Raw genomic sequence first — 25,743 nt, 5'->3', positions numbered from 1 at the left:
GAAGCCACATCATCATTAATTTTTTTGATCTGGCTGTATTTCAGGATCATGCTGAACATTAGTTCTTACTATACAATGAGCATAATGTGATAAGGAGCATAAAATATGGAGGAGACCAAAGACCAGGGCTTAAGCATGGGCTTTGTATTATCTAGCTGTTGAGTATGAACAAATTGCTTAATTTCTTTGAGTTTCAGTTTTCTCATCTATAATTACAAAAGCTTCAGTCTTCTTAGAGTTAATTGTGGAGATTGATGGACAGTTTATATCTGCACTAATGCAGTAGCCACCAGCACTCAGTGGCCTCTGAGCACTTGAAATGTGACTTACCTAAATTGAGATGTGCTGTAAACGATGTGCTGTAAGTGTAAAATATATCCTGGATTTTGAAGACTTACTATGAAAAAAACATTAAGTATCTCACGGATTACTTTTTTCTATAGACTATATGTTGAAATGGCAATATTTTGTGCTCATTGAAGTAAATAAAATATATTCAAATTAATTCACTTGTTTCTTGTTTTTTAAAAATGTGGCTATTAGACATTTAAAAGTTATATATATGATTCATATATGAGGGAGAGGGAGAAACAGGCTTCTGCTGAACAGAGAGCCTGATGTGGGGCTCAATCCCAGGACTCTGGAGTCATGACCTAAGCTGAGGGCAGATGCTTAACTGAGCTACCCAGGCACTCCTGAGTAATTTCTGATTATATACCTTTTTTTTTGGGTACGTATTGCCTACTTCATATCAATAAATATTAGCTACTGTATTTATCATACTAACGAATGTTAGCTGTTATATTTATATTAATAAATATTAGCTGTTATATTGATTATATTAATACATATTAGCTATTAAAATAATCATATCCTATTAATAACATCTCTCATATTAATTTTTTTGCAAGAGCTTTATTGAGACCTAATTTATGTACCATGCAATTCACCCGTTTAAAGTGTATCATTCAGTGGTCTTTAGTACATTCAGAGTTGTGCAACCAATTGTATATTTCTTTTGAGAACTTTCCCATCTCATTTTTCACCAACACATGATTTCCTGTAGTCTATACAATATGGGCATAGTGATTTCAGAGGGAAGATGAAAGAGCCATCTTCAGTGATTCATAAATAATATATGGCCCAAAGGAAATATTCTTCAAAAATGATGATTTGTGAGTCTTTCAGAAGGATGGTCTGGGGTGTGTGAATCCTCTACTCAGGTCAGAAAGTAAATTTCAAGCAGAAATGATTTCAAGATGCTATAAATCTGTGTGTTTTCCCAACCCAGTAGAAATAATTTTATTTACATAGGAAACTAGCAGTAAAGTATAGCTTTATTGGCTGAATTCATATTAAGTAGAATACTTGGAATAGGAATATTAAGAGCTCTAACTGGTCAGAATGCCAGCCAGTCCCTTATGTGTAGTAGGAAATTCAATGACTAACCTTCATTGAGTGCTAGACATTATACAGAGCAACTTTCCCTTAATGTCTTTCATGGACTCTTCCCAGTGGCAGTGGTCATTCATCTATTTAGCAAGTATATATCCTGTGTTTGCATTGTGTCAGGCATAGAGTTAGACCAAACATGGCCATACCATCATGAAGCTTATAATCTGATGTGGGAAGTCATACATCAAACAGGAAATTTCAAAGTAATGTATTATAAGTGCTATGTTAGAAGATGTACAATGTGCTGTGGGACACACAGAATTATATGTGACTTGGTTTTGAGAACTTTGATGGATTCCTTGGGAAAGTGTTGTCTATGCTGAGATCTGAAGGGCAAGCAGGAGTTGGCTAGACAAGGGATCATAAAGAAGCTTTAAGTCTAGACTTAGAAAGAGGATGTGGGGAAGGGGAAATGGTGAGGGCTGGGTCTCCAGAGGGAAGTAGTTTATCTTAGAATGTGAAGGGTTTGTTATGTTAAATACCTTAGTCTGTGGGCAATGGGAAGCCCTTAAATGGTTTTAAGTAGTTGAGTCACATAATTAATTGGATTTGCATTTTAGAAAACTCAGAAGTGAATCAATTTGCTCACTTCCCTGTCTCAATATTCTTATCTTTAAATTGAAAGGGATAGTCTATCCTTTATAGCTCCTTCCAATTTTAATAGTCCAAAAATTTCTGCTATCCTGGGAAAACTTAATCCATGCTGATTTCCAGATCTCTCAAGTAGCAAGGCCCAACTAAGATTATGGCCAGTACTTGAAAAGGTAGGTTTTGTGGAGATGGAGAGTGGGCAGGAAGCTGAATGGATGATACATTATTTCCCTGGGAAATGAGGAAACAGAAAGGTTATGCAGGATCCTCTGACAGTCTGCTGAAAGGGAACTGGTGGATGACTTTCATTTCTCAGATACAGTGGGATGGCACTTTGCCCTCTTCCAATATAATGAAATCTGATGTTATGTTCCAAAAATTAAAGTGCTGCATACAGAGATGTTTGCTGATGAAATGATACAAAGTCTAGAATTTGCTAAAAGGGTAGTTAGGAGAGGCACCTGGGTGGCTCAGTCAGATAAGCATCTGCCTGCCTTTGGCTTAGGTCATTATCTCAGGGTCCTTGGATCGGGCCCTGCTTTGGGCTCCCTGCTCAGTGGAGAGTCTGCCTCTCCCTCTCCCTCTGACCCTCCTCCCAGCCTGTGCTCTCTCTCTCTCTGTCTCTGTCTCAACTAAATAGATAAAATCTTTAAAAAAAGAAAAAAAGGTCGTTAGGGGTTCATACATACAAAACATGGTTGTCTGTAACTTGCTAATTGTTGATGCTGAATGATAGGTACAAAGGGATCCATTATATAATTGTCATAATTGTATATGTTTGAAAATTTCCATAATAGAAAGTAAAAGATAGAATAATAAAATAAAAATACTCTGATTTATTACCTTACTTCCTTATTACTTTTAGCACAAATGGAGAAAGAATCAGACTGTCATTTGGTCATACTGAAATAGACTCAGAGCTACTGTATCATCAGCACCGACACTTTGCTTTCTTTTTTAAAAAAAATATTTTTATTTTTATTTTTATTTTTATTTTTTTAGAGAAAGAGAGTGATAGAAGAGAGTATGTAAGCCCGGTGGGGTCAGAGAGAGAATCTCAAGCAGGCTCCACACCCAACACAGAGCCCGATGTGTGGCTCTGGCTCGATTCAATGACCCTGAGATCATGACCTGAGCTGAAATCAAGAGTCGGATGCTCAACCAACTGAGCCACCCAGGGGCCCCTACTCTAAGTTCTGTATCAACTTTAAGGGCTTAAAATGTTCCAGACTGCATTGATATTGAGAAATAGATTTGTGATGCTATATGGCCGTGTGCCCAGCTAAAGATCAAGTGTTCTGTTAGCATAACAGGCGGAAAGGAATATTGGGGATCTGGTCTCGATGGGTATAAAATGGGTATGGTAATCCTTCTCAAAAGACCTTTTGGATTTAAATAGGTAAATAGATCTAAAAACCCCACAAAAAAACAAAAAACAAAACAAAAAAAAAAAAGCCCAGGAACTTAATTTAGTGCTCAGGAAATGCTAATTCTTTCCCTTCAAGGAGTTGTGGTCAAGTGAGTAATGGTGGCTTGGTGCCCTGGAGACTCAGCACCGCAAGTATTGATTCCACCTGTATCTGAGGTGATCATTGTCTTTCTCATCACTGTCATATAGGATCTGCCACATGCTCTAGGGATCAACCTTTGCACAAAGGGGTTACAGAGAATAAGAAACTACATTTTAAGCATCTTTTTTTTTTTTTTTTTATGATAGTCACAGAGAGAGAGAGAGGCAGAGACACAGGCGGAGGAAGAAGCAGGCTCCATGCACCGGGAGCCCGACGTGGGATTCGATCCCGGGTCTCCAGGATCGTGCCCTGGGCCAAAGGCAGGCGCCAAACCGCTGCGCCACCCAGGGATCCCACATTTTAAGCATCTTAAAGATAAAATCATATAAAATGAGCTCAGAGCAAAACATGGGAACGTCTGAGATTTAGGGAAACTTTCACTTCTGTGTAGTTTTTTTTAAAGATTTTATTTATTGAGACACAGAGAGAGAGAGGCAGAGAGAGAAGCAGGTTCTATGCGGGAGCCCAACATGGGACTCTATCCCGGGTCCCCAGGATCTCGCCCCGGCTGCAGGCGGCGCTAAACCGCTGTGCCACAGGGGCTGCACAAGATTTTTTTTTTTTAAAGATTTTATTTATTTATTCATGAGAGACACAGAAAGAGAGAGAGAGAGAGAGAGAGAGAGAGAGAGAGAGAGGCAGAGACAGGCAGAGGGAAAAGCAGTCTCCATGCAGGAAGCCCAATGTGGGACTCGATCCCGGGACTCTGTGATCACCTCTGCGCCAAAGGCGGATGCCCAACCGCTGAGCCACCCAGGTGTCCCTTCTGTGTAGATTTGTACCTGACTTTGGGGAACTAATTATCACATGAATATTTTCAGTTTGTTATTCCCAATATTGAAAGCAGTTGAACACAGGGCCAGTTTATGATAGTCTGTCAGAGTCTGTCCATTTGAAAAGCTGGTTTCCTTGCTTATAAAATGACAAATGAAAGAGACATGTGCTTCCATGAGTTACTCTTGAAATGGTAATGTAGGTGTAACATCGTTAAACCATGAGCATGTCCTTGAAAAGTCAAGGGTAAGTTGAATGTTCGCAAATGGAACAGCATTTTAAATGAGCTTACTAAAGAAACCCATGGTGAATTTTTCTGTAAGCTAAAGATGGCTTCGAAATAACTTTTTTTGCATTTTCATTTAATTAGCAGATACTGAACATCTATTACTTGGCAGGCACTATGGTAGGCCTGGTAAATATGATGAATGTTGTCTTTATCTACCAGAGTTGCTCAAAATACCTGAATTATAAATAGACAAATAATATTCTCAGATTAACAAGTAGTCAAATAATAAAATTTGTTTCATCAATTCTAAGACAATTTTTAATATATTAACATTTATGTATCTGTAAGCATCTTATTTTTTTTTAAAGATTTTATTTATTTATTTGAAAGAGAGCAAGAGAGCACAAGCAGAGAGAGTGGCAGAGGGAGAGGGAGAAGCAGGCTCTCCCCTGAACAGGGAGCCTGATGTGGAGCTCAATCCCAGGACCCTGGGATCATGACCTGAGCTCAAGGCAGATGCGTAACCTACTGAGCCACCTGGACACTCCTAATCATCTTAAAATTGAGAATACTCCATGTATATATATCATCAGTAGTATATTTTTCTTGATGCTGTGACTAAAAATGTATGATTTCTTAGATTTGATGAAATGCAGCATTTGAGTAGGGCTTTAGTGTTTATTATGTGCTCTCATGGACCTTATTTCATTTGATTCTATGAGGTAGAACAAGTATCTCCTCAACTTTATTGAGAGGGAATGTGGCTTTGGGTGGGAAACAGGAAAAAGATAGAAAACTTGCATGTGGCAGGCCAGAACTCAAACACAGTTGTATTTTTTCCCAAAGCTAGTGGTTTTTCCACCATGCCTTGCTGTCTTTGTAATCTGCATACATACATATTTATACACATACACAACAGGGGCCAAGCTTCTCTGAAAGCTGGGGGCTTGCTTTTAATGAATATAAAGATTATTTTTCCTTCTAGTGATTAAAATTAGGCCAAAGAGTAGACAAGTATCAATTTTCAAGAGCACAATATAAAAAGTCCTCTAAGCCAGATAGTTACAAAACAAGATTGCCTATTGGGAATCCATATAAATTAAAAACTTTTAGGTTTCTCTGAACAGAACCTGCCACCTGGGGAGTAAAGCAAGGGTAATTCCCATAAAGTGCCCAAACTATTTTTCACTGGCCACGCTTAGGTCACATCCAAGAAATGACCCACATGTCATACAGCATTCATGTTGACCACTGGAATTGCCTCCTCAGGCTGCTGAAGTAGACAAAGTATAATTGGAAAGATGTGGTTTTAAATACTAAATGACAGCTAGCTGTATGAGCTTAGGCAAGTTATTTAACCTCTCCTAGTGTGCCTCACAAAAGGGGTTGTGTCTTCGTGGGGTTGTTGAGAAGATGACAGTTAAGGTAGGTAAGGTACCTGGCAAATGGAAAGTAAACTAATGGCAGGTTTTTTTTTTTTTTTTTTTTTTTTATTACTGTTAGAGATTCAAGGAGGCACATGTTTTGGGATATTGAGTTACCTTAAAAAATATGCCCTGCCTGGAAAATTTGTCTCATCTTGTGGGAAACCCAACACTCCGCCAGGCACCGGGAACAGACAAGCTCATTTCTAAGGAAATATTGTAGGAATAGTTGAGGTTTTCCTTTGCTAAATATTATCAGCTCACTCTGTTTTTCCAGCACATTCCCTCATGTCTCTTGTGTATTGCTCTATGTGCAACTCTTGACAGCTGCCACTACTTAAGTATGTGCTCTCTAGTAAAACCTTGATTGACTGGGACTTAGAACTGAAGTACTTAAATGGTCATAGTTTTTCCCTCTGGGCTTCCTTTGGAGAAGGAAGGAAATGACAACTCAAGTTTTGAGAAGGATAAAAAAATTTGAGAACTAGAGGGAATGCTGTAATCCAACACCTTCAATTTTACTGCTAAGAAGAGAATGATTATCAAGGCCACTCTGCTGATTAATAATCGAGTCAGGAGAGGATTCCAGCCTGTTGCTCTTTCTTTTGGATGGTGGCCTAAAGATGTGGCTTTTGGCATCTGTCTTGGTGTTGTTATTCTTCCAGTTTTGGCCACTACACCAGAGGTCTCAAATTCAAATGCCTGCAAGGGTTGACTGACAAGGAATGAGTGGAGTAGGTTGGATGTTTCATATGGGAAAGTGGTGGTGAACTATGCCACTCAAGTTGGAGCCTCTGAACCTTCTGTGGAGATATTTGAGTTTACAATTAAAAGAAAAAGTACAGGGAGCCCCTGGGTGGCTCAGTAGGTTCAGTGTCTGCTTTTGGCTCAGGTCATGATCTTGGGGTCCTGGGATTGAGCCCCACATCAGGCTTCCTGCTCAGCAGGGAGTCTGCTTCTTCCTTTGCCTCTCTTCCTCCCTCTGTGCTTGCTCTCTCTCCCTCTCAAATAAATAAATAGAAGTCTTTTTTAAAAAGTACAGGGCAGACAAAACAAGTTTGGGGGCCAGATATGGCCTGTTTGTCCCCAGTTTGAGCACTTCACATTGTCTATATCTGTAGACTTTTCTTCAGTAAGGACATAATCTGAATTATGTACCTGAGGCATGTTGCCAAAGAAAGTTTCAATGCTATTCATTGATTTATATTAAAGCATAAAATCGAAGAAGTGCATTTTTGAAACCCGATCATACATAATAATTTTTGCCTTTTGCGACAGAGAGAACAGAGCAATTCTGTTTTCATTTATTGTCTGGTTAGCCAGAACTCTTTGTTGTCCAGTTATGTATCCGAGTGAGTTCAGATGTCACAATGTGTAGGACATTCACAATTGGGAACCCTAGGACCTCTTGGTACTGGAGACTTTGCTATACATAGACATTCAAACATTTGTAACTTGTACTTGTAGTAAGAAATACATTGATGTCATTATTGAGGAGAAATACACGCGCACTTTCACCACACAGACTCAATAAATAGTTCAGGAAACAATATCTTACCAGATGCCAAAAACTGATGTTTTCTGACCTAGTTCATTTATATTAAAATAATGGTTATGAGGGATGCCTAGGTGGTTTAGTGCCCGCCTTTGGCCCAGGGCATGATCCTGGAGTCCCGGGATCGAGTCCCACGTCGGGCTCCCTGCATGGAGCCTGCTTCTCCCTCTGCCTATGTCTCTGCCTCTCTCTGTGTCTCTCATGAGTAAATAAATAAAATCTTTAAAAATAAAATAAAATAATGGTTATGAATTTCTAATTTTATTTTATAATCTAATAGTAGACCACAACATAGTTTTTAAAAAAATCACTAGACTAGGTGATTATTAATACATTTTATTTATTTATTTATTTATTCAGTAGATATTTACTCGATGTCTCATGAGTGTAAGGTGCTCTTTTGGGTATCAGGAGGGATATAGACATGAGCAAAATATGGATTTTTGTTCTCAAGGAGTCTAAAATCTAATAAGAGATGTATGAAATATGTAAAACCTCAAGGCAGAACAATCACTCTATGTTATACATAATGCTTTTATATTATACATCATCATAATAAATTTCTTAAGTTAGGCAGGACAGATTTTAGCTTAATTTACAGATAGGAAATTACATTTAAAAATGTTACTTTTCCTTCTAAAAATACTAGAACAATAGTGGTAACAATATTTATTAAGCATTTACTATATGTTAGGTACTGTTTTAATTTTCACTTACAGCCTTATTCTGATGGTACTATTCTTTTTTTCCTTTTATTAAGATTTTATTTATTTATTTATTCATGAAAGACACAGAGAGAAAGAGGCAGAGACACAGGCAGAGGGAGAAGCAGGCTCCATGGCAGAAGCCCCCTCCCCGCCCATGTGGGACTTGATTTGATCCCAGGACTCTGGGATCACGCCCTGAGCCAAAGGCGGACGCCCAACTGCTGAGCCACCCAGGCATCCCTGGTGGTACTATTATTATGCTCATTTTACAAAGGAGAAAAGTGAGGCAGAGAAGTTAAGTAACTTGCCTAAGGTTATAGAGCTAAAAGGGTCTGCGGAAATAGGGTTCAGTCCTAGGAAATATCATTCCAGAACCTGAGTTTTAACCACTGTGTTATAGTTCCTGGAAATTAAAAAGCACAGATCATAATCCAGATGGGTCATGGCATTTATTCATCTTCTTCTACCCCGCACCACAAAAATAGTGTGACATCTGTTGTGATGGGAGAGTATTTTGGGGGTGGAAGGGATGGGTAGGAATAGAGCCTGAACATTCCTCAGTGTGAGTAACCTTTGCCAAGTTTAGAAGTGACTGAAGTCAGCAATTGAAAAGGCAAAGGGAAAGAATTCTCTCCCCCAAAGAGGGCACCTAATCCTTTGGCTCTGCTCTGTGATGTAGTATTCTAGAAATAAAGTAAATTGGAAAAAACAGGATAGTTTAGCTCTGAATGTTCACCTTGGATCTTACCAGTGCCCTTTGTTAGGCACGGATACTCATTCGGAATCATAAAGACAAATTTCTACTAGTATAGTACTGGAAAAAAATACTTATCCTTTATTGAGCATCTTCCACGGGAAGAACTAGGACTATTGGGCACTGAGGATAGAATTGTGCACAAGTCAGCCCAATCATAGTAATAACAGTGAATATTCGTTAACTACTTACTCTCTATGTGTTAGGTACTAATTTAATTCTTCAACTATATATAATGATGGTATTTTTATTATGCTCTATTGTATAGAGTAGAAAAGTAAGATCATCATGGATAAGTGAACTTATTATGAATGTGATCTTTAGGATAAGAAAAACAATGTTAGTGTCAGAATTCGTATATATTCCAATTTAAGCTCCAAACTATTTTTTAGACTATTGTATATTAAAACAGCTATTGTGCTTTCTACCTTTTTGTGTTCTTGTGTGTGTGTGTTCTTTATATCCTTAATTTTGTAGGGTCATGAATAGTTATTCTGATTAATTTTATTTATGTTAAATTAAGTGTAAAGAAAAAAATTAAATGGCCTCTTTAGCCCATTCAAGTTTTTCTTTAAATTTGCAAACTGGGGAGATAGATATTAAAAAATATAAAGGCAGGGATCCCTGGGTGGCGCAGCGGTTTGGCGCCTGCCTTTGGCCCAGGGCGCGATCCTGGAAACCCGGGATCGAATCCCACATCGGGCTCCCGGTGCATGGAGCCTGCTTCTCCCTCTGTCTGTGTCTCTGCCTCTCTCTCTCTCTCTCTCTGTGACTATCATAAAAAATATATATATATATATATATATATATAAAGGCATATGTTTCATCTTAATTTCTTCCAGCAATATGTCTGCAGCTCTGAAAACAGTTGAATGAAAATAACTGAAAGCTCTCTTTTTGAAAATAATAATTTTCAATTTTGAAAAATGGTCATCTCTAAATTCTCTTAATCCAGTGATTATAAATCCAGAATTTGCCGAGGCACATGATGGACACTAGGCATTTACTCTCTCTGTGCCTCAGTAATAAAATTTGTGTTTAAAATTGTATTACAGTTTTAGCTGCTATCACTCAAGTTGTTTGATCTTGTTATAAATAAGCATTAACTGCGATTTATGATTTGGGTCAGGTTACATCTTCAGTGAATGAATTGAGGTCTTCCCAGAGGGGAGACTAGCATTCTTGGCCTCTACTGATTCACCCTCTTCCTATAAGAATTTGCGTTTGAGTGATCTTTGAACAGGCAAATGTCTCTCAATCCAACTTATTTTACATAGACCGGTATAGAGCTAGAACTTCCTGGAAACTCTTTGGGTCCCAAGTGATTTGGACCCAATCCTATTAGATGCTGTTGTTTGATTTTGTGTTCTTAAGTGATCAAAATGACACCGATAAAGCCATGAAAGGTGAAAAGAGAGCAATGCTGGCTTTGTGTATGGGCTTAAGCAAATTTTACATATGTGAACTTTTTTCTTGCTGATGCGTGATGAAACTCTGCCAAATGACTTTTGAAAAGCTCCTCACATAGTCATTCCAAATCCTAATAGGGAAAAGGACCATTTAAAAACCACAATTTCACTCAAAATGATAAAAATGAGGGATAGATACTTCTGTATGCTTATTATATCAAGTGAAAATGAACATTTGATAATTGCATTTTGAGACTTAGAGTTATGTCCAGTGTTTGCAAGTCTTGAAATATCCAATGTTGGGGTTCTCTTTAAGAATAAGAAGGCAAAATCATGAATATAAAATTAGGTACACAGCCTTGAAAGGGACTTCTCTGCCAGAAAGGGGCTCTGGCCCTTCAGCTTGATTACCTTGGTGATTAATTCTCCTCTGATAATGAGTGACTGCTTTCTTTGTTTTCTCAAAATTATGAAAGAAAAAGGGGGAGGAGCCAGAGAATGGAAAGAAAAATCCTCCTCTCCTAACCATCCATCCCTTCAAGCCAACTGAGTGGTATAGTCCTTTTTCCAGGTCCCAAGGTAAATGATGTCAGAACTGAAATTGCACCTGATTCAATCTCTTCCCCGGGGTCACCCTCCCCAATTATTGGTTCATAGTTACTGAAACAGTCCTATCTACTCATTAGGTGGAATGGTCTCCTACTTAGAATAGCCAGCTCTTTGGGATTATTCCCCATCTGGTTTGAAAGAAATTGCTGTTCCTTTCTGCCCTGGCATAGGTTTAACATGTGTTCCTTTTCTATTAAGTTACAAGTCAGCCCTCCAGGACGGTAACCGTCGGGGTGGCTTTGACTTGCCGAATCTTCCAGCAAATATAGGCTAAGTTATACAAAATGGGCGTGTCTGGATTTTACCAAGAGACCCCCCCCCCCCCTCGTCCCCAAAGCTTACGAAGCAGAGACACCCAGCCTCTTTCTTCTTTACGTGACGCGCGAAAATACTCTCTGCTCGGGTCGTAGTAGTCCCCTCCCCCTCCCACCACGCCCCACTCACCGCCCTCAGCCCCCCCCCGCTCCAGAATCTCCCCTCCCTCACTCCCTCTCTTTTCTTCCCTCCCCGTGGGCCAGCCGCGCTTGGAGCTGCCCTGCTGCGCGGCCGGGCGACGCGGCGACACCTATAGGATTGCTTCCGGGCATTCCTCAGCCTGCGGGTGGCTGGCCCGGGGCTGGGAGCTCCGCAGGGCCCGCTCGCCCTCCCGCCCGCGCCCTCTTTTTCTCTCTGGGTCGCGCCGGGTGCCCAGAGCTGCGCTCGGCCCAGGGCGGTGGCTCCGCCGCTCGCCCCGCGCAGCTCCTCTCCGCTAGATGCTCCCTCTTTCCCTCCTCTTTGCGTCATGTCGGACACTTGATGGTTTTTTTTTTCTTTTTTTCTTTTTTTTCTTTTTTTATTTCCTCCTTTAGCCCTTTCCACCTTCCACCCCCCCCTTCGTTTCCCAGGTTGATATTTTTCCCCTGGTCTCTGGGCTTGCCCATGAGTCTCCTCGGGAGCTACCGGAAAAAGACCAGCAACGATGGTTATGAATCCTTGCAGCTGGTGGACAGTAACCGGGACTTAAGTGCGGGGAGCGGCGCGGGTGGCGGCAAGCAGAGAGTGAACGCCGGGGCGGCAGCCGCGCGGAGTCCCGCCCAGCAGTCTCAAGACCGCGCCAGCACCATGGACAGCTCAGGTAGCGCTGGCGGCGGGGTGCGCCCAGCTGGACTCCGCCGGGTCCTCCCGAGGCTTCCTCCTCCACTAGCCCGAGGCTCCCCCCGCCCCACCTTGGCCTGGGAGGGGCCGGGATGGAGCGAAGGCATCTAATACCACCAGGGTGTTGCGTCTCTAATTTCTCTAGTTCAAGGAGCCAGGAAACGTTAGATCCGTCCTGAGGCCCAGGGACTGTAGCGAGCGCCTCTTAATCTCGCTGGGCTGCTGAATACACTAGCTGGGGGCGGGGAGAGGAGGCGACAGGGGAGGGAAGGAGTGGACGCGAGGAGGGAGCGGGTGGCGCGAGGAGCCAGGAGCCCTGGGAAGGAGGGCAGGGAGAGGCAGCTGCTTTCACTCCCCAGCTGGATGAGGGGGAGAGGTGAAGGAGCAAGTGCGTTGCTTGTTTTTGCAGCCTGCGGACGGTATTTATTCTAATGATTATCCTCGTAATGCTGATGTTGCTTGCAATTCTGTAAAGACGTGCCTCTTTCCAACTCCGGCTGTCGGCTAGGGTTAATGCTGTTACCTTTCCCCAGCAATTTTTACCTTGAGCGAATTTTTATCTAGAAGTCTTTTACATAGCATTTATGATTTGTTCAATGAAATTTATTTCATCTGCTATTTGCTTTGGTCTTGTTTATCATTATCTTTTTTTGCATTGAGTGTATTAGTGTTTCATAAACTTTGCATAGAAGGAACACGAAAAAGCCCCTACACTTTGTATCTGGGTTTGCAGCCTTTTTTTTTTTTTTTTTTTAATAAAGCGTTTTAACAAGTTGGATTTCTCTCTGTTGGAATGCTCTTTTAGCCATATTCATAGCAAAAGAGTTATTTAATATATGTATGTTGGACCAGGGGTATTATCATAGCTGTTTGCTCACCTTTTCAAGGAACCAGGATCAGAGGGTTGTTTACATAAAGATAATCTATAATTGAAGGCTCAGTGGTTTGTTCCACATTGGTGACTTTAATATACTGGACAACTTAGGACTCCAAAGGAAAGATTCATGTTGGGTTGTTTGGGAAGGAATGAAAGCAAACTGAATTTAATTCCTGTGCATTGCAAATAAATGCTTTTTTCTTTTAATTGTGTAATGGCTCTTCCTGGACTACCACTTCCTATTTTCCTGACCCCATAAGTGGGGTAAAATATTGTCTACAGATGTTCAAGTGTCCTGGCCTGAAAACATGCTTTACCCATACAAGTTCTTACTGAAGTTGAATAAGGTGTTGGTAGAGTGTTTTCTCAGGACCATCCTAAATTAAAGTTAAAATTACCTGAAGGATTATTGGTTCTAACAGCTTTGGCATTGATATTGTGCATAAGTATCTGATTTATGATTTTCTAAATCTGTGATAAAGGCCAAAGCATCTTTTGACTGGATGTGATTGCCTTTAAATCTTAAAAAAAAAAAAAAAGATTCATCCGTTCCAAATGATGCCACTATAATCCTTTCTGGAACATAGTGGGCATGTACACAAATAACTGAAATGGAATGAACAATTTCCAAATGAGTGAGGAGGAGCCCCACCTTTAGGAAATGAAAGAAATATGAAATTTTGTATTTTTTCACTTTTCATAAGAATTAAGATTGGAATTTGTTTTTATTTTTTTATTTTTTTAATTTTTAAAAAATATTTTATTTATTTATTCATGATAGAGAGAGAGAGGGAGAGGCAGAGGCAGAAACACAGGCAGAGAGAGATGCAGGCTCCATGCAGAGAGCCCGACGTGGGACTTGATCCCAGGACCCCAGGATCGTGCCCTGGGCCAAAGGCAGGCGCCAAACTGCTGAGCCACCCAGGGATTCCCCATGGAATTTGTTTTTAAGGTATATTACATTCTAGCATAAATTCAACACCTATTTCCTGAGTCCATTATGTGTCAGGTACTGTGCTAAGCACTGTGGGGAATATAATAGTGAATGAGACTTCTGGCCTTTAGGGGACTGTCGTTTAATGGGAGCAGTAACAAACACAGGGCAGCCTATAGTAAGTTTGGATTTTTGAGGATTGTCTTTTTTTCACCAAATCAGACTTTTCCAGTAGGTTTAGGGAAGAATGAATTGAATTGATAAGCCATTGTAATGGGAAAACATTTTTATTAAGAATATTGTTATCTCTATAGCACCGTTGTTAGGAATTGATTCTTCAGCTTGATCAAACTAGCCCTGCATGAAGAAGTTGCAGGGACTCTTCCTTTTGCTGGTTTCTCTTTCTGGTTTCTCTTTCATGTATCTTATGACTTTTGATGCATATTTGCAATTGAGAACACAGTCTGGGATGATGATGTTTGTTTGGTTTGGATGAGCAGTTGGGCCCTGAGAACGGGGTTTCTTTCAGTGGGGAGCAAGTTTCATTGACTAGCGCAACTATACCTATCTTGTCTAATTATAGTTCTTTCTTCTAAGATCCTCAAAGAGTGGCCTCATGAAATGTAAATGTATCCATTTGTTTAAGATATTTAATTAAGCTCATGGATCATTTCTAAAGCAGCAGTGATCCGCTCATTTATTTAATTCGTTGTACTGTGATGTGCAGGACAGGAAAGGTGGTTCATAGTGATCTAATAGAAATGTTTATGAATGGAAAAATATGTCTAGAGGACTTAAAAATAAGTCTAGAGGATTTAAAGCTTAGTTTTAACAATACCTTAAACTTGTATAGCTATTTATAATAAATGGTACATTTGGACACTTACCTTATTTCATTTCCCCAGAAGTCTGTTAGGCAGGTGATGTGGCATGTCTGTGCCTAGAGACTTGATATCAAACATCTGGGGTACTGTTACTACTTATAAAACCTAGGAAAATTTTAAGCCTGTTCCCCCATTTATAAAAGGAGAATCATGATAGTTGTTCTTACAATAGAGCTTTTAGTTTGAGGCTTAAAACAACATGAGGATACGTTTGCAATTTTCCTTTATTTTGCTATCTGTGTCCTTAAATTAGATGAGGAAATCTGTTCTTAGAGATGGTAGGAGACTTGTTCAAGGTAAAATAGCTACTTAGTGACAGCCAGATTCAGGTTTTCTGACTTTAAGGTCTAAGTTTTTCTCCACTGAACTAAACTGTCTTTCTGTGTAGATAAAATACCAACTGATTATTGAAAAGGAACCAATATTATGTCCTTGGATTTTCCCTCTGTTTTTGGATGAAAGAGTGACAGATGTTCAGAGAAGTTTAATGACTTTCTCAGTCAACAGACTCTGGATTGGTAGATTTCAGAGCAGCCCCCAAGTCAGATGTGTCTTCCAGAGCTCTCTGCCTGCCTTGGCTCACTTTCTCTTCATTTAAATTATTCTCTAGCAAAGATTGCCATTCAAAGGTCATGCTCTCATCTCCAGATGGCACTGTAGCTATCCCAATTCATTAGCTCAGGAACCCCATATTTATCTTGTGTGCGTTTCACCTACCATGGAAATTAGAATCTACAAACATAGAACTCCCAGTCTTGAGTCACTAAAGTGTTCCAACATTAGGCTTTACTTACCAAATTCATAATGGCAAGCCACAAAACAGTAGTCCAATTAAAATCCATTTCCAGATTTTAATGGGATTTAAAAGTATAGGATAATGAGGAATGCTAAAATACTTCCCTGTTTAGTATAAATCTGATTGAAAGCAAAAATTACCTTTAACAAATCCAATTCTAGGTGGTGTTTTTTTTTTTAATTTTTAAAGAGACACACAGAGAGAGGCAGAGACACAGGCAGAGGGAGAAGCAGGCTCCCTGCAAGGAGCCTGATATGGGACTCCATCCCAGATCCCAGGATCACTCCCTGAGCCAAAGGCAGACGCTCAAGCACTGAGCCAGCCAGGCATCTCTCTAGGTGGTGTTTAAACACAGCATCTGGGGATCCCTGGGTGGCGCAGCGGTTTGGCGCCTGCTTTTGGCCCAGGGCGCGATCCTGGAGACCCGGGATCGAATCCCACATCGGGCTCCCGGTGCATGGAGCCTGCTTCTCCCTCTGCCTGTGTCTCTGCATCTCTCTCTCTCTCTCTCTCTGTGTGACTATCATAAATAAATAAAAATTAAAAATAAATAAATAAATAAACACAGCATCTGTATTTTGAAGCAGGCTATACCATTATGAAGTATTTATTTGGATAACTTCATATTGTATTGAGATATTATAAGCATATATATGCTAATATTTCTTTTTTAGGAATACCTGCCCATTTAAGGGTTTTGGAGATTGAAGGTAAAGCTGATATACTAACTTAATTAGTGTGGCAAAAGTTTGAATGTTTTTAGGTAGCCATTTAAGGATGCATCCAAGGTCAAATGCTTGGAGACTGCCCAGTTGCATAGACTTGGAAGAGGAATTTCTCTCTTTCTTTCTTTCTTTCTTTCTTTCTCTTTCTTTCTTTCTTTCTTTCTTTCTTTCTTTCTTTCTTTCTTTTCTTTCTTCCTTCCTTCCTTCCTTTCTTTTTCTTTCTTTTCTTTCTTTTGATTTATTTATTTTAGACAGAGAGAGTCTGAGAGTGTGTGAGGGTGGGGGTGGGGGTGGACAGGCAGAGGGAGAGGGAGAGTCTCAGGCATACTCCATGTTGAGTGAGGAGCTTGTTGTGGGGCTCCATCTCCAGATCCTCAGATCACAACCCTGAGATCGAAACCCTGAGATTGTAACCAGAGCTAAAACCCAGAGTTGGAGGCTTAACTGACTATGCCACGCAGGTATCCCAGAAGAGGAATCTTTTGAACCAAGTTTCAGAAAGATGACCATGTAGTCTATGATACACACCTTCTATGATGGAGCTACCACTGCTTTTTGAGGCTGTACCTTTGGATTGTTCTCATCAACCCAAAGTTCTTTCTTTTTATTTAGGCCTTTTGGCTGTCTAGGTACAAAATAAATCTAATTCTTTGTCCACATGGCTACCCTTTGAAAATTAGGAAACAGATCCTGTTCCTCCTCTTACTACAGTTTTCTTCTTTTCTAGGCTAAATCTATATCTATAGCTATACACAAATATATGTATGTAAATTTATATTTATATATTTATTTAGATATATATATCTGGGTATCTTTAGATATCTGGATATATCGTATAGATATATAATAATATATATTATAGACATAGATATATAGATGTATAATAATATATGTTATATTTAGATACATTTTTATTTTATTTAATAAGGTTTTAAAATTAATTTTTATTATAGAAGTTTTTATCATAAAAATTTTCCATGCTCTTGTTAAGAAAGAGTTAAAGATTACAGAAAAAAATACAATGGAAAATATACCTTCCCTCTTCCCTGATTCTTTGTCTCCGCCATTACCTCTATTGAAAGTGTGTGTAAACATATATATATATATATATATATATATATATATATATATAATATGTGTGTATGCATAAGATTAAAATTATAATAGAATATAAATTTACAACCCTGTATATTTATATACATTGTTCAGTAATGCTTAAAGATAAAAATTGTTACAATTTTTTTTATTGTAGCAATGATTACAATCCAGGCCACCTGCCAGAGACTGTACATAGGATATCTTATTTAACCCTCATAAGAGTTCTTTAAGGTAGGTGATAGTTAATTTTTTCTTATAGTTGAGTATACCAGGCACAGAGAGGTTAGGCAAGCTGTCTGAGGTTACACAGGCTCTACTTATTCAACATTGAGTAAAATGTCATAGAGAAATGCCCATAGGGTTGCAAATGAAGAATTTAGTGGTAAATGTTTCTATTTACTTCTTTCTTTATGGTAAGGAAAAATAGGAGTGTCTGAGGTAACTGAAATGAATGTAGTTCTTTTTTCAGCTTGAATCTTGTAAATAAGACATTGCTGTTAAATTAAATATAACATAAAAAATTCTTAAATGCTAGAAAAAAAAGAAGGCAGAGAAAAAGCAGTATTGAGTAAGACTGATTAAATCCTTATATGACACTGAGAGAACAATATTGGTACTGCTTTATAACTTTATGGAACAGCATCTTGCCAATGAAAATGAGTCCACACTCTTCTCAGGATTAAGTACAGAAATGGACTTTATCTTTTTTTTTTTAAATATTTTATTTATTTATTCATGAGAGACACAGAGAGAGAGAGAGGCAGAGACACAGGCAGAGGGAGAAGCAGGCCCCATGCAGGGAGCCCAATGTGGGACTTGATCCAGGGACTCCAGGATCACGCCCTGAGCCAAAGGCAGATGCTCAACCAATGAGCCACCCAAGCGTCCCAGAAATGGACTTTATCTTAACTGGACATCAGAAGTCTATCATGGTACCTCTGCAAGCCAGGCCAGTAGAACTTCTTAGTGTGTCTCCACTGGGGGGTCCTCATCCCCCCACCTGCATCTCTATGCTTTTGTACACACTGCTCTCTCAGGATAGGCCAACTTTTCCCATAGCCATCTAGATGTCTACTTTTCCAGGTTAGCTCCTACTCATTTTTCAGCTCCTTAACCCCTGTAGACTGCATGAAATGGCCATTCTCCATATACCTTCCCCAGGTAGTATGTTCCTGCCTAGCAATCATCACATTAGATTGGGATGTGTTGCCTGGCCTATCTCTCCCTCTAGACTATGAGTAAAGTTCAGAGCAGGCCTGTGTCTTACTCACCTTTGTATCCTTGTCACTGCTTGGCATTTGTTAGGAGCCTGATAAATACTCATTGAATGAATAAAAGCATGAACTGATTTTGAATTTTTAAAAAGGGCATTTTTAATGAAATTTATGGATCCAAACTATAAAATAAACATACAACTAGATTTTAATAGAAATGAGGCCAGACTTGATAGAAATGAAACTGCTGGCAGAAAGCTAGATCAACTCAAAAATGAGCATTTTTCATATGCAAAGACACTAGAGGGGAGAGAAAGATAATACACAGTCCCAGACCCCTAAGAGCTTTCTAATGTGGAAATGTAAAAAAAATAATAGCTTACCAAAAGGCTGCTTTCTTGACAAAAAAAAAAAGAAAAAAAAAAGAAAAACCTATTGTAGGATTCATCATCAAGATAATTTTTTAGCAGAAAAAAACACTAAATGTATACAAATTTTTAAAATAAACTAACAATAGATTACTTTTCTCTGTAGATTTGTGTGTTCATCAATATTATGAGGTTGGAATCTTAGCTATTTTCAGGTTTAATATTAAAAATTCTATCACATTTGGCCATCTGCAATTGTATGTAAGCATTATGATATCCTTTTATAACCTGTATTCACCATTTTGAACTCCTTTTGTAGAGAGTCTATAATTTCGAAGTGGAGTAATGAATCCTGGAGTTTAAATTGTACATTTCCTCATTGGCAAAACTTTGTAACTCAGGAAGAAGCTAAATCATAATTATTGTCTACTTAAACAACATCTCTTGACATTTACTTAGAAGCATTTTTTAAAAAGAGTTTATTTATTTGTTCATGAGAAACACACAGAGAGAGGCAGAGACACAGGTGAGGGAGAAGCAGGCTCCCTGTGGGGAGCCTGATGTGGTACTTGATCCCAGGACCCTGGGATCATGACCTGAGCCAAAGGCATCTCAGTGTCTCAACCACTGAGCCACCCAGGTGCCCCTGCTTAGAAGCTTTTGACAGAGCAACTCAATGTCTGTGTAATAAGTCCTTCATGGTCTAAGGAATTAGGAAATTTCATGAGATATGCCAAGAGATCTGGCAATTTCTACTTCTTAAAATTGCTTCACCTGACATGTCTTAGGTCATAGCCTGGACCCAAAGTATTTTTTTCTTTCAATAATGCATCAAAGCATAATTTAAAAAGGCACTAGGGATTAAAATTAAAATTCAATTGTGTGTGATGTTGATAATGCAAATAACGTTTGCATTAATAACAATGCAAACGAAGGAATTAGATGGTCCAGGGCTTGCTATTCATTTTGGGTTTGCACATGCAGAAAATTATTTTTGGCACATTCAAGTGTAGTACTCTACCTGGTGGCTGGTGAGTTTGCTTGCCATGTGTTATAAGCCACTTCCTGATTTTAGAAATATGCTGTGAAAGAAGTACACATCAGAATTAGGTATATTTGGCACAGGGCAGGGTGAAAAAGTGGTATTATTAGTGGTATAATAATAGACATGTAAAGTGCTATGGAGTGCAGAAGCAGGAGGCATAATTTCAACCAGGGGGACTAGGGGAGACCACAGTGGAAAGGGCTATTTGAACAGAAAGTCAGTAGGTAGACAAGGAAAGGAAACCTGTTTTGGGCTGGGCTGAGAGCTAAGGTGCAGTGTCATCATCATATATGCATGGGGTATTGAGAGATTTGCATTTAGGCCTAGAAGCTGGAGCCCATATGGATTGGAAGTGCTATCATGGATGGTGCTGGGAAGACAGATTGAACCCAGATCAGGGTAAGTGTGTTGAGACGATTGGACTTCATTCTGTAGGCAGTGTGAGGGTCCTGAAGATTTGGGAGAGGGGCTGAGGCAGGGCTGACTTACCCATAGGCATGGCACCTAGAGATCACAACAATTTTAAGGCTGACAAACGTGTTTTAATTTTGATTTCTTTTAAAAACCAGAATAAAATAAATGAGTCTAACCTTAAGGAATTAAGGAATTCGTCATCATACCAATGCAGTAAAAAATAATTTCTTTAAATGGGGAATGAACACACAAAAGCAAAACTACCTAGGGCCCATAGAAGTCCCACTGCAGTTCCAGAGAGAAGAATGTAATGTGTGAATACTGGAAATTCTTTGCAGCTGCATAAAAGGTGGATCCCATCTGTGGTTCCCCACTGTGTCTTGGCTGCATCAGATTTACCTGAGATGCAGGTTGAAAACAGATTCCTGGACCCCAGGGATTTATGATTTACTAAGGGAGGGGATGTATTGACAGGGAGAGAGCCTGACCCTGGTGGACAGGGAGAAGAAATACATGTCTGTTAAGTTAATGACCTGAGAAATAATGACAGCCCCTCCAGGGTAGTGCTATGGAACTGTGGAAGAAAGAGGAAAGCATTGCACAAAAGACTGGACAGACTGACAGCTGACTGGATGTGGGGTGGGAGGTATAGGGGAAGCCAGAGGTGTCTAGCCTGATAGAAGAAGAGGTAGTATTTTCATTCTTGGCCAGAAGTGGAAAATGTGACCAATTGGTTTTCTATGCTACAGATGCACCATGAACATACTAGTGAAAGGGCTGAAAATGCTGTCAGGTTGGCACAAGGTTTCACCAGGTTTTCAGCTTTTTGATAGACTGCCCATGAGGCTATGCAGATCTCTAGGGCAGTGCTGTGGAGGAGGGGGGAGGCAGGAGCAGGGTCTGTACTTGCCTAGGGGAGGAGTAAGGTAATCAGTGGAAATGCTAGAACTGAAATTCTACGGCACTGGGCTGAGTGGCTGGAGGCCAGGATGGTGTAAAGTAGCCAGCCTGCCCTTATGCCTGTTCTCACAGGGCAAGCCCTAGGCTCTGGGTCCTTCCTTGCTCGCTGATGGGGAAATAGGAAGAAAGCTCAAACACCAGAGAAACCTGGAAGATGATTATTGAAGCAGGAATTCTTAGTCTCTATGGAAACAGACAAGTGCCTGAAAAAACACCCTGACCACAGAAATCCTCAAGGACTGCCTTGTGCCAGCGTTTGGCCACTTGAGCATCACAGCTGAATGATATTTCTCTTCACTACTTATTCTTCCTTCACTTTCTCCCTCTTCTATAGTCCTTCCCAATATTCTCTTCCTTCTGCCTCCTTTTCCTCCTTCCCCTCCATCTTCAGCTTCCTTGTCCTCTTCTCTCCTCTTCCCCTGTCCTACCTGCATCTTCTCACTTTTTCCCTAGTTAGTAAATCAGCATATTTGCAAGAGTTGGAACCCCATGCTGTAGGAGGGCATGTGGATGACTTTAGTTTGGGGGTATGTGTGTGGGGGTGTATGTGTGTGACTTAGCTCCCAGGCTGCTGTGTGTGGTCCAGTGGGTGTGAACACTGGTGTCACTTTCCAATTTGGGTAATTGCATCTGACCTACCTAAAATTTCACTTGCTGTTTCAATTAGCCAAGTGTTCCGCACCGTGACTTGGTGATGAGAGGTTTCATAAGCCTCCATCCCAGAGGTAGCTGCATTTCATTCAGATGAAGGAAAGAATTTCACTTACTAATTTGCAGCTAGGGAGTACAAGAGAATAGCACACCATTTCCCCCTCCCTGTCTCTCCTACCTCCTCCCTGCAGGAAGGCAGATCTTTTTCTTCCCTCCCTCTATTGCTAAAGCCCAGATAAATGGCCCTATTTTTAACCCTTACAAGTCCAAATCTGTGGATGCTATTGGGTAGTGGGGATATTAGGGAATCACGAGTCAGAAACCCCAGATGTAAGCTTTGACCTTGGGCAGGTAATTCAAATGAGAAAAATCATATTGGCCCTTCCTGTTTCACAGGCAAGGGAAAATGTGGGACTGTAGATGAAAACACTTTGTAGTTGGTAAATTCTGCATTCATTCATTTCATGAATGTCTCATGATTGCCTATTGTGTGCTGGCACGGTTCTAGCCACAGTGATACAGTGGAGGATAAGACAGATAAGACTTGGGTGCTTATGAGCTTACATTGTAGCTCACAAGATATACCATAAACCAGTAAACAAGGATAAAGGATTATGTGGTATGCTAAATGCCACGGAGGGACTAGAGTGAGGGAGAGAATAGCTCAAGGTGGTGGTGGGGAGGAGGGAAGCCTAATTTACAGAGCACAATCAGGAAGGTCCTTTCCAAGGAGGTAGCATTTGAGCTGACACCCAAAGAAACAGAAGCAAACAGGAAAAAATAAGAAAGCAAGCTGTAGTATGTAGCGCATTTTAAGTACTATGTTCAGCAAATACAAAGACCTAATTAGAAGAGGGGCCAAGCTCTGTGTAAAGATATGTAATTTTTACAACCAGCACTTAGTGAGCCAGGAGGGAAGGGGGGCAAATGAAGTCTGAGTTGTGTTTTTAAAAGATCATTTTGGCTGCTTGCATCAAGTAAGAATTTGAGGTGGCTTCATAGCTTCATAGGCATTCGAGACCATAGACAGGATATATCCCAGAGATGACATCAGTAACTATACTGTTCAACACTAATGGTCGGCCTTCTTTTTCAAGTTCAAATGATAATATTCTCATAGCATCTTCGTGTTGGCAACATGCTTTTCTATACCCTATCATACTTAGTTTTTAGGATGTCCCAGGGAAATCGGTGGCATTAACAATGTTTTAGAGGTGAGAAGCTCTGTAGAGGTCAGTGAGCTGATATGCAGTTAAGCCAGCAGCAGGCTCCAGGTATTCTAACATACTAGAGCATAACACATTTGCAGAGGAGGAGAGTTGAGGTCTTGGCCAAGATGTATCAGCTACTTTAAAAGGAGACAAGCTGGAGGGATAGAACAGTAAAATTGGGTATTAACTGCTAAAGAAATTGGCTTAGGTTGCCTTGAAATGTATAGCAGCATTTCACTTTAATTATTGGTCTTAAAATCAAGCCACTAAATCCCCTAACATGATAGGAGCCTGGCTTTGTCTCTCAGTGTGCCAGGAGAGAACTGTCTCCATTATGCTTCATTGGCACACAGATCCTGGGAGGCTTTCACACAGTGTCTTGTTTTGTGAGCATTTGCAATTATAACAGAAGACAGTTCTATTTCATATGTTGCTTTGTTTTCAAGCTATTGCATGAGAGCAGGGCTTCTTGTCTCTTAGAAAGCAAAACCAAACCAAAACAAGAACGCTGTTTTTTGCTTACAGCAGAATACATATTTATGAAGAGAAAATATAAAATAATTTAGTAAGTGGTATAAAAATAAAATTTCATTTCCTTTCTCTCCAACTTTTAGTTTTACCCTACAGATATAATTAATATCAATTGTTTCTTGTATGTATGTATGTACAGAATTTTCTATGCATTTACAAGCTTATACACAACCACATAGACACATACAGATTCCTGCATACTGACATATGTGTATATACATATTCATATATGATAAATACCTGTGTATCCTGAGATCCTTCTGTACATGCTATTATATAACTTGATTCTTATTTAACACCAAGTCTTGGATAATGTTATACATTCTTACCTAGTGAGGTACCTTATTTTTTCTAATGACTGCTTTGAATTCCACTGTTCTAATTTTTCTATTGATAGGCAGCAAATATCTTTGAGTATGAATTTATGTATTATATATGTGGTATGCCCATAGGGTCAATTCTTAGAACTGGAGTTGCTAGGAGAAAGAGCATAGTCACATCACATTATGATAGATCTGCTAGATTTCTTTCTAAAGAGCCTTGTACCAACTTAAATTTCTGCTAACGGTATATGTGACTACTTATTTTCCCAGGCTCTTATTAAAGTTGATATTGTTACCAAACTGCTAAATTTTTGGCAGTCTTATAAGTGAGAAATAGTGGTAATGGTTTACTTGAAACTGGCATTACGTTTTGATACTTCCATGCGTTATTTTTGTTGTTGGAAGTGGGTTTTTTTTTTTTTAAAGATTTTATTTATTTATTTGAGAGAGAGAGAGAGAGGAAGTGTACGTGCAAGAGACCATGAGTGAGGGGAAGGGGCAGAGCAAGAGGGAGAAGCAGACTCCTGGCTGAGCAGGAAACCTGATGCAGGGTTTGATCCAAGGGCCTTGAGATCATGACCTGAGTGGAAGGCAGACTCCTAACTGATTGAGCCCCTCAGGTGCCCCGGAAATGGGTTTTAATTGTTTTTTATTACATAGGTAATACATATTTAGGGCAAAACAATTTAGAAAATGTAGAAAAGCACAAAGGGAAAAATAACTGATAAACTTGTTTTCTGTAGATGACTATTATTGACATTATGAAATATATCCTTTTGTCTCTTATCTGTGCATAAGTATGAATGAAATGACTGTGTTACCTTCTTTGCTCTTTGTTGATTGTGGCCACTAAGGTTTTCTTGTGAAATATAGCAATACAGAAGTGGGGAGTACATGGGAACTGGAGCCAGTGGTTGTTCAGATTCAAATTTTGATATCACTGACTAACTTTGTGAACCTGGGCAAGACATTTTACTCCTCTGAGCCCCTCTGCAGAACAGATAATGTCTTTCTTATCAGATTGCTGAGAAAAGCAAATGAGATAAGGTTCAGAAAAGTACCTAGTGCATTCCCTGCTCTAGAGTAGCTACTTGCCAAATATTGGCTGTATCAAGAGGTTGACATGAAGTAAGACCATGTTGGCAATATTTAATTATCCTGAGGTTTCTTTAAGGCAGATCATATTTCTCTCTTCATTTTACAAGGTTCTGAGCAATTTCTTCATTATATTCATACTGGGATTGTTCATAAGCTTTGGGTAATTTGTGGTCACGATATAGTCCTCATAAATGTGTAGGATATCTATTATTACAACCCTTGGTTGCGGCAATTAGCAGGCTTGATACATGATGGGGTGCTCAGAATAGCCCGGTTTAAGGAGAATTTTGAGGGTGGAGGATGAAGTGAGGAGCTAACTAACAACGAAAGGAAATTACCATTTATGTTCTAAGTATAAGTAAGCATTGCTTATTTTTTCTTTTTCTTTTCTTTTCTCCCCAC

At 39.7% G+C, this 25,743-nt stretch overlaps 1 protein-coding gene across 4 annotated transcripts in view; it reads left to right on the top strand.

Moving 5' to 3' along the window:
* The window catches only part of DNAJC6 (DnaJ heat shock protein family (Hsp40) member C6), a 140,105-nt gene that overhangs the window by 32,667 nt on the left and 81,695 nt on the right, over window positions 1-25,743 (top strand). The window contains exon 2 of one of the 4 annotated variants that reach the window (XM_041772873.1): window positions 11,927-12,192. The exons of the other annotated variants lie outside the window; for them this stretch is intronic. Within the exon in view, the coding sequence (XP_041628807.1) occupies window positions 11,997-12,192 (196 nt within the window). The 5' untranslated portion in view covers window positions 11,927-11,996. The remainder of the gene's footprint in view (window positions 1-11,926; window positions 12,193-25,743) is intronic. 4 annotated transcript variants of the gene reach the window in all.

The sequence above is a fragment of the Vulpes lagopus genome, chromosome 10 (genome assembly GCF_018345385.1).
Source record: "Vulpes lagopus strain Blue_001 chromosome 10, ASM1834538v1, whole genome shotgun sequence".
In the NCBI taxonomy this organism is placed as follows: domain Eukaryota; kingdom Metazoa; phylum Chordata; class Mammalia; order Carnivora; family Canidae; genus Vulpes; species Vulpes lagopus.
This window is presented reverse-complemented; position numbering and strand designations above follow the sequence as displayed.